The 9,411-nt window shown below is 40.9% G+C and overlaps 1 protein-coding gene across 1 annotated transcript in view; it reads right to left on the minus strand.

The window, feature by feature from the left end:
- Positions 1-2,265: 2,265 nt before the first annotated feature.
- LOC137992130 (scavenger receptor cysteine-rich type 1 protein M130-like) overlaps positions 2,266-9,411 on the minus strand; it is a 32,554-nt gene continuing 25,408 nt past the window's right edge. Inside the window, 5 exon segments of the mRNA XM_068837264.1 lie at positions 2,266-2,774; positions 4,732-5,022; positions 5,696-6,037; positions 6,295-6,564; positions 8,191-8,493. Coding sequence (XP_068693365.1) covers positions 2,536-2,774; positions 4,732-5,022; positions 5,696-6,037; positions 6,295-6,564; positions 8,191-8,493 — 1,445 coding nt within the window. The 3' untranslated portion in view covers positions 2,266-2,535.

The following is a 9,411-nucleotide window of genomic DNA, read 5'->3' on the forward strand; positions in this document are numbered from 1 at the left end:
CAAAGTGACAAGAGCGAAATCTACCCCTAAATAGAGAGTTGTGTGACTTGTGTGATCAAGTGGATCGACCAGAGTCTATGTGGTCGCTACCCACTGCCTATTTTAATGAATATAATCGATACATGTACCCAGAAATATACATTATTATTGTTCTTATTAATTAGAGGGCGGGATTGGGACAAACATTATAACTAGAAATTGTCAACAACTTCAACTTCCTTCAGTCCAAGGAATCACTAGCGTTTATTGCACAGCTTTAAGACCATAACTGGTTGTTGTGCCATTAGAGCGGTTTTCAAATGAGTGTCGTAAAACCAAAACCAAAGTAATTACTTTGACCAATCAAAAAGAACGGAGACAATCCAGTAAACCAAACAAAACTCGAAGTAATTACACGTAGCCGACACAAAGCGCGGGAAAAAGTGCACGCGGGAGCCACGATTGGTTTTGGTTTCACTTCTGATCGGTTGAAAACCTGGCGCGAAAACTTTGAACCAATCACTGAGTGAAGTAATCATAAACCAAAGTAATCCACTAATTACTTTCGACACTCAATTGAAAACCACTCTATTGGGGAACCAAACTGTAATCATTTCCGCTAAGATCATGACGAAAAGAACGGCGAGAAAACTCGGTTATATTTCATATACAGTACCACGAACATGATCATAAAAAAGAGACTTCTATACAGTAATATGAGGAAATCTTGAATGTGCTTATTGCAAAGAGATGTAGAGTTTGACTTTAGTAATATTCCAATATAAAGGTCAGTATTCTCTCAAATACATTATACCATTCCTTTGACAAGAACTTAGGAAAGGCCAGATTTTTTGCTACCAGCATAAGGACCAAAAAAAGCACTTATCGTCGCTAATTCTCTACGATAAAAACTTGTTCAAAAATCAAAAGTCTAAGTTAACAGTACACACCAGGGCTACTCCTTAGTATCTGGCTAGAAATTTCCTTCTCACTCTTTCCTCCGGCCGCGCGCCAGTCTCGTGCTTCTCAAGTTACCTGGGTCATGCCCAAAAAGAATTCTGGGTAATCCTGCCATTCCATGACAAGGGAAAATCCCCGAATCTCATTTCATAGATTTCTTATACGTGTCGGGTCACCCAGTCCTACCGGCAAAATACCGCATCGATTGAAGTTCTTAGCTTTCAAAACTTGCCCAAATTGTATCGGTAGGTGCTGGAATTCGTCCACAGAAAGGCCAGAGAGACAACTTCACTCTTGAACCGCCATGTTTACAACAGAGCATTTTAGGCGTCCCAGTCTGCATGAAACCATCTCTCACCTCTGTCTCGAGAAGACCAGACACGCACGGTTCTTACCTTACGTTTATGCCTGTAGAATCTGTTCAAATCAAATGTCAATTGCTTGTAAAAACCAGCATCTTAAGCTTTTTTGGTAGGCTAGGTATCGGAGAGTCAAGAGAGAAAAACGCAGTACCTCCAGACACCGGCGCTGGAGCGTCGTACCAAACGAGTCATCCCGGGATTTCGGCCCGTGCGATCGCTTTTGGACGCAGTTGGCTCTTCGCTGCTTTCTGCTACCGACCTTGCCTCCCGGTACGGCATTGAGGGAGGGATATGTCGGCCCCTAAACCATATGAGACAAATCCCACGCCTACTCACAGCTCCAAACCGCCCTTGTCAATTTAGCGTAAGAATTTGTTTGCTTATATATTCAAGGGAAAATTCATTTTATCTGTCATATGGTAAGCACTGAAGTCGCACATTACAAAGTGACTGTGCGCACGCGCCCTGCCAAAGGTACATACATACATGCATGCATGCATAAACTTCTATTTCATCTCGAATTTCAGAATAACTAAAAGAGCTAATATTCTCGAGACATCACATTTACAACTAAAATACTAGTATATACGGAGACATAGACCGTATCATGATAAATGGCGGCTAAGTCATTATTCTTTTGTCTTTATGCTAATCATCCTAACTAGCCTCGTAAACACGAGCAAAATTTTAAAAAAAATTGTTCCAAAGTGAGGCTAGTTAGGATGATTAGCACAAAGACAAAAGAGTAATTTCTTGACCGCCATTTATGAATACGGTCTATAACTAAAGATAAAATATTTAAAGAAACATTCATTCATTAAAAAGAAAAGCGGCTATACAAAATGCGGCCCTGAATTCTCATTTTAAAACCTGTTAACTCAGTGGTACGGATAAAATCAGGTAGCGCATATATTCCACAACTTAGCTGATAAGTTAGAAAAAGAATTAAAAGAACTCCGGTAAATGCATTTTCCTAGATGTTTCCCTTTATTTCAATGTATACACTCTTTAACCCTAAACCCTTAAACCCATCGTTACACACTAAAACAATTTGCTTTACAACATTGCAAAAAAACACACTTCGTTTTACTACATTACACTACACAACACCCCATTCTACACTATACTTAACAGAAGTGCTCGTGGGCAGAACGTTTGTTGTTTTTGGCAGTTGATTGGGTGAGTGCAAACAGAGAATTGGAAAGTAAAGACACTTTAAAGAAGGATGTTCTCTTCAATCCACGTCCTCGCGATATGGAATTTCGGCTGTTTTTCCAAATCGAGATTTCAAATTTGAAAAGCGGCTTGAACCGGCCATTAGCTTTTCTCCTCTGTGGTACGATATTTGGCGACGCTTGTAGACAACAACTGCTACAGCTAGTACAATTAAAATGATCACACCAAGAACTATTCCTATCACCGCTCCCTTGCTGAGTCCGTGGCCAGCTTGGTGTGTCGTTGCTATTTTAAACCCTACAATAACAAATAGAAAGTAGTGCACTTTTTTGTAAGCAGCAAGTAATTTTTCTCATATGAATCAGGCCAACCATAAAGAAGCGTGATGTTTTGCGCTACTTCTCGAGCTATTCAGTCAGAGCTGTTGCCGTAACTAGCTCCAAAATAATCTTTTTTTTAGTATTAAGACTGAAATCACATGTCCAACAACTAAAAAAATTAATGCCCGCACTTAAAACCCGATTACTGCTTATGTGGACATGGATCCAGTCTCGCTAATAGAGGTGTTAAATGATACTCCTTAATTATCAAATACAGTCTATAATTCATGATCGATACTCTGGTTTGAAGAAATAGGAATGTTGGGTTAGGGTAGGGTCAGTAGGGTAGATTGGAATGCAGGGTTTTCTTTTAAATTGGTACAAGCAGTTTCAAAGCAAAGACCATCTGTTGCATGCTCACGTTTTCGTAGAAACCCCAAATTTGATGATTTCACGTCGTTGTTATCCCGGGAAGGGGGGGGGGGGGAGGGGACTGCCTTATAAGGGCTTAATGGAGACATGCGGCCAGGCAGGGTATGTTTTTCGGGATTTTTGTCTTAAACAGGGTATCGAATTTATCATTTTTTGTCTTAATCAGGGTATCGATTTATCAGGAGCTCATTAAGAGGAGCCTCTATCTCCCATACTTGGCCTCGGAGTCAACCCTTTCCCGAGTAGATTTATTTGTAGAACACCTCCCTTGGGAGATTCAGCACGCTCACTGTTGTAAAAGCCAATCTCCCTTGGGACATTCAGCACGCCCACTGTTGTAAAAGCCAATCAAAACAGAGCTATCTCAGCGTCAAGGGAATTATGATACTTTTCGCGGGAAAAACCTGTTCCTAAAAATAAATTTACTCGGTAAAGGGTTGACTCAAGGAATTAGAGGAGATAGAGGCTCCTCTTGATGAGCTCCTGATTTATCAAGTTTTGATTTAAACTGGGTTAAATGTCTTAAATAGGGTATCAAAAATCGGAATTCTGTCTTAAACAAGGTAAGAAAATCAGCGACATTTGTTTTAAACAGGGTCAGGGTATGAGGGGCCGCGCCGCACCTCCCCACCCAGGGATATATCGAGCGTTAGCCCTTCGCTCTGACGAAGGGCTAACGCTTGAAACGTCAGCTTTTATAATCTCTGTACGGTGGCCAATTTACATTATCAACTCCGTTGATAAACTAAATTTTTGTAAGCTTGAGATGGACACATTCTTTCAAGTGACTTTATACAAGGATATGTCATATCTCCGGCTCAACTTCCTTTGATTCTAGAGACAGAAATGTCAAGGATGGCACCGGTGATGAGATCCACATTGGGTATGATAAACATCACGAGTGGTTCACTCAACCCTCTCAAATGACATCACGTATGACCGGAAAAAAAGTGATGATAATCGTCAAAAAAAACGCCAAACTCTTAGCATATCATTTTGTATTCTCTTCTATGAGGTGATCTCATAGGATCTCATCCCGCTGAGATCCAGGCCATCTAGATCTAAAGTCATTGTAGAAATTTAATACGGTTACAAATCGAGCCGCCTTTCCGTTCAATATAAAAAGATTTCGACCCATACTCATCGCTTGCCTGTGTTGACTTTTCCCTGAAAACCCTTTCAATCTCAAGATAGATCACCTCCGAGCTTGCGAGCAAGCTTCAGGGGCGTACCGCTGGGGAGAGGGCTTCCACAATATTCAGTACTGAATTTAGTTGAGAAAAGCAAAATGCGTCAGAACAGAAAGAATTATGAATATTCGCAATCATACAGGAGTGAGAAACGAAGAATTGATTTTTCGATGACGACTCGGAAATACTCGGGAATACTCGGAAAAATATCCGAGTGCTCCTTTGTCCTTTGCAGGAGCCGAACCGACGACCTGCCGATTCTACCACTGAGCAATAGAAGACTCCAGTTCAATGACAATTAACGTCACTCACCTCTTCCCACTTGTCCATCTACAGTCACCAAGACTGATCGCGAATCTTCGCCACGGGGGTTCTTGTAAATGCATTCATAGGTACCTGCATCCTCAACACCGACCGTAAAAATCTGAAGCTGAAACGTAGCGTTCGCATGGATTTTTATCCTGTTAGTCTCCTTGAGGACCTCTCCATTTTTCTTCCAAACAAGTTCCGGAGGGGGCGAACCGTACCCAAGACAAAGAAAGGACACGTTCGCTCCAGAAAGAACGCGCTTGTTGGAGGGAGATACGTTTATTATGGGCGGACCTACAAGACATAAAAAGAAAGAATGTGACGAATTAGCATTAAAGGTTCACCAATGTTAAGCCAAACATTTCAGGTAAATGATTATAGGCGAAGACGCAAAAAGGGTGTGGTCCACGACTGTAAATATTTAAAATGTTATTTTTCCGCATGGACAGCGTTGTTAACAAGGTCCAAATCATATCATGAACCTTGGAGATGAATTTATAAAAGTGATCAAAAAGACCAAAAAACGAACCATTCCAATTGGTTTGTATCGTGTTCTCATATTGGAATTGGAGGGTTAAAGCGGGAGAATTATTTTAGCTTCCATTCCACGGTATTTTCATTTTTACGTCGTGCTTCATTTACATTGGAATCTCGTTCAAGAAGGCGTCTTGCTACTTACAAATCGACTTATAAAGTAACAGATCTTGTTCAACCAAGCAACTTCACCAATTTAACGCACTTAGGTTTTAAAATCAGCGACCAAAAATTGACAAATTGTTAAGTGGAAAAGGCACTAATCATCTGATACATTCTTAAATTTAGAATTTGCACAAAGATAGACAGATTGACATATAGCTAATTTTCTAATAAACTTTCGATAATCGGCAGTGCTAGCTTCTTTGAGGATTGATTAGAATTATTAATTACGAGCTAATTTCAATCAGGTACATAACGTCCAAGTTGTTACCTCTCATCACCATAAGCAAAGGAGTTGAAGCTTGAGCGCTGCCTTGGTTCCATGCTATACATTGGTATTCTCCCATGTCTGGTCTATCAAACTTTTGTATTGTCAACTCCGTTGTTGTGTTAAATGGACCAATGTGGTCAGTCAACAGTACACCATCTTTATCCAGTGTGCCTTTGGAGACTGATGTTGTGATTAAGTGACGACTGTCATTTGTCACCAATTCACCATTCTTCTTCCACGCTAGGGCGGCGGCTGGAAATGCTTCAACAGCGCAAGAAAGTTTAGCATTGTCCCATTTGTTCAAGGTTTGTGATGAAGGTTCCACTGTAAATCGAACTGTCACTGCAAAGAGTGAGAGTAACAATAGGAAACTAAACGATGATGCCCAACAGTTTATCAAATCCTTGGCTACTTAAAAGGGTCTGGCATCTTGAGGCAGGAAGACGGCCGTGTATACAAAGCCATAGTCAGAAGCTCAAAAACACTCTTGAGCAAATTCAAGTAGGAACCAATTGTGGTGGGTTGTATGCCCAGGGCATTAGTGCATGCTTATAGGGAGGTATAATAAGATACAAACCTCTACGTTAAAAAGTACTTACATCCTACAGTTAGTGCGGCATAAGCAACTGCTCCGCCCAACTCATTCATAGCTTCGCACTCGTAGTCGCCAGCATCCGCCCACTGCACATTTTCAACTTGCAAAGTTTTCCCTTCGTTGGCGAAGTTATATTTATTGTTGTCGTTCAGTTCCTGTCCCTTAAATCGCCAAGTTATATTAGACGGTGGAAAGCTAGACACTAGACAAGTAAGGGTGGCTGTGTGGAACCAACCGACATCCGCTGAGATTACTTCAGGTATTTGCGGCGAGACTGCAATTAAAAACAGAAGTGTGCAATGTAGTTGTGATCGTAATGGGCTCCGGTTGTAATTACATATCGTGAGGAGCTAGAAGATTTTCGCTTTTATTGCTTTTGTGGTCCAAGAAGGGGCTATTGTTTTTGCTTCCTTGTCTCAACACTTATCAAATAAGCCAATCAAAACGCAAAGCTAATTTATGCAACTAATTATGCTAAACTTGGAGTAAAGAGTCCGGCGCCAATGATAATTCGTATTACTTTTGCTTCTGATTGGCTGGTAATCTGGCATGAAAGTTCAAACCATTTGCTAAGCGTAGCAAGACAAAACTCAGTTGAAATTTGGATTTTTCAATTGAATTCTACTTAAGAATGAAAGTCACCGTTTACATTGCAACCGACTGGTGCCAGTTGCTCGATCGAAGCCTCAGTGGTTAGCGCTAACTGTTGGTTAAGAGGTATCAAAACCTATAGGTTTCCATGGTATTTACTCTAGTTAGAACTAACTATGCTTCGAGCAACCCGGGCCAGGTTGTCAATCACACATAGGTTGATGCTTGTCTGGTTCAAAAGAAATTTCAAAATGTAGCTCAGAAGTTTTTATTAGAAAGAAACAGTTCAAAGACACAACATTTCGACACTCCTGTATAGTGTCTTCATCAGGGGTAATCCAAGGGTACGTCCATCAATAGAAAACAGCGTCCTTTTCCTAAAGTGCAAATAGGTGTCAGGTAAAAGACCGCAAACATCAGGGTTCAAAGGAGCGTGGGCGCGCGGCGTTGATGTGCTAAGCTTCCAAACAACGGCGTTAACGGCACCGCTGGTTAGTGGTGATAATTTTAGAACTATTCCACTCCATTGTGTGGCTAGTTTAGAACTCTTTCCTTTTGAAACAAATTGGTGAGCACCTAAAAGCACTTTTGCGATAACACTCAGGATCACTCCTGACGAAGGCACAAGACAAGAATGTCGAAACTTTGGGTCTTTGAAATTTCAAATTACCTCAAACCAGTGGAGTAGCATTAAACTATGTCCGAATAGGCCATTTTCGAAGTATAAAATATTCGGCTTGATAGTGAGGCAGTGAGGACAAAAACAATAGAAACACGTTAGAATGAAAGTGAAAAATATTTGCATATCATCCAATTTCCTTTGTCTTTACCCTCAGAACCTCTCTTTCAAGCTGAACTTAAATAGTCGTATAAACATAACAACTTTCTTTAATTTTCCAGACATGTTTCGACGGTACATCCGTCATCTTCAGTGTTACATATTTTGAAATCGCCGTTGAATTTAAAGCGCGCGCGATCTTACAAACTTCGTTACATTGCGTTGTCAATATTGCGAATTAAATCAAAACAAAACAAAACAAAAATTTAAATGAGTGACGCTTAATTCAACGGCGATTTCAAAATATGTAACACTGAAGATGACGGATGTACCGTCGAAACATGTCTGGAAAATTAAAGAAAGTTTTTATGTTTATACGACTATCTTTATTGTTGCTGCTATCTAGACCTTTTGAACTTAAATATATATCGAAAAAGGCCTATTCTCGTTCTGGAGCTTTGCAATAACGTTGACGACAGAAAAAATCCTCCATGTTCTTTACCACAAGAGCGGTGTAGAGAAGGAACTCACCTTGGACGACAACTTCTGTGCCGCCACTCTCAACCGAGCCGGCGCTGTTCACTAACGCGCATGTGTAGTTCCCACTATCTTCAGCAACAGCAAATCGCACAACCAATGTTCCCCCCGAAGAGGTGATCCTCTTGGATTTGATATCTTCAACAGAGAGTGGTTGACCATCTTTTTTCCAGTCCCACACCGACGGGTATATCACCGGAGGCCTGGAAGAGCACCGCAAACTGATCGCGTCTTGAAACTTAACAGTTTTGTTTTTAACTGGAATTTTGTCGAAGACAGGCGGACTAGATGCGACCACTAAGATGTATGAAAGAAACAAAAGAAAAGAGAAAGTCATATGGTTGAAACTGTGGAGCAAGTGCTTGCCTTCTCAGCGAGAGACGGGAAAAGGGTGGGCAGATTGTGGGTCAATTAAGGGAATCATACGTTGAAAGTTGGACTCGGCTTCCGCAGCATGGAGCAAGTGAGATAACCTGGATAAAAACAGATAATTTGGGAAAACGTTTCCTGTCCCCAACTATATAACTAAATGTCCAACATGCACACGCAAGCACTTCTGCGAAGAAATTATTGGCCGAAGCTATACTAGAGCAGGCCTCTATCTACAAATTATTCCTTGAATCAACCCTTTCCCGAGTATATTTAGGTGTGCCTTGATCGTCAGTACTTCATGTTAGGACAAAAAGCACGAATTAACGACAGCAGCCCATAAATAGGAGCGAACAACAGCCCTATATTCCTGTCACGGCGTTTTTACAGACCGATTTATTTTTAGATTGAATTTCCCGCCAATGAAACTCCCGCAGGAGCCCGATGACCAATCTCAAGAAACTAACTTGACGTCATAGCGTCACCGAACCAGAACTGTCGGCCTTTGTTTTTTTTTTCTTTTTGCGGAAAAGGTAGTCTAGAAATAGATTGGTTGGTAAAAATGTCGTTATGTGCTCCTAGTAATGGGCTCCTGTGAACGACAAGAAAACGCGTCTGTGTATGTTATTTGTGCACATGCATGCATCGCTAGCGAAGACCAGGCTTTCTTCGTTATCTATAATTCCAACCGTTCGTGCCAATCTAGTCATAACAATGGGATGCTTTACCCACATCGTAAAAGGTTTGTTTGTTTGTTATTTATTTATTTATTTGTTTGTTTGAGCAGGTTAAAGTTTTGGCAGCTATTCAGCTGATGTGGACCTGCTATACCCACCCACCCAGCCA

Source organism: Montipora foliosa, chromosome 2 (assembly GCF_036669935.1).
Source record: "Montipora foliosa isolate CH-2021 chromosome 2, ASM3666993v2, whole genome shotgun sequence".
Lineage (NCBI taxonomy): Eukaryota > Metazoa > Cnidaria > Anthozoa > Scleractinia > Acroporidae > Montipora > Montipora foliosa.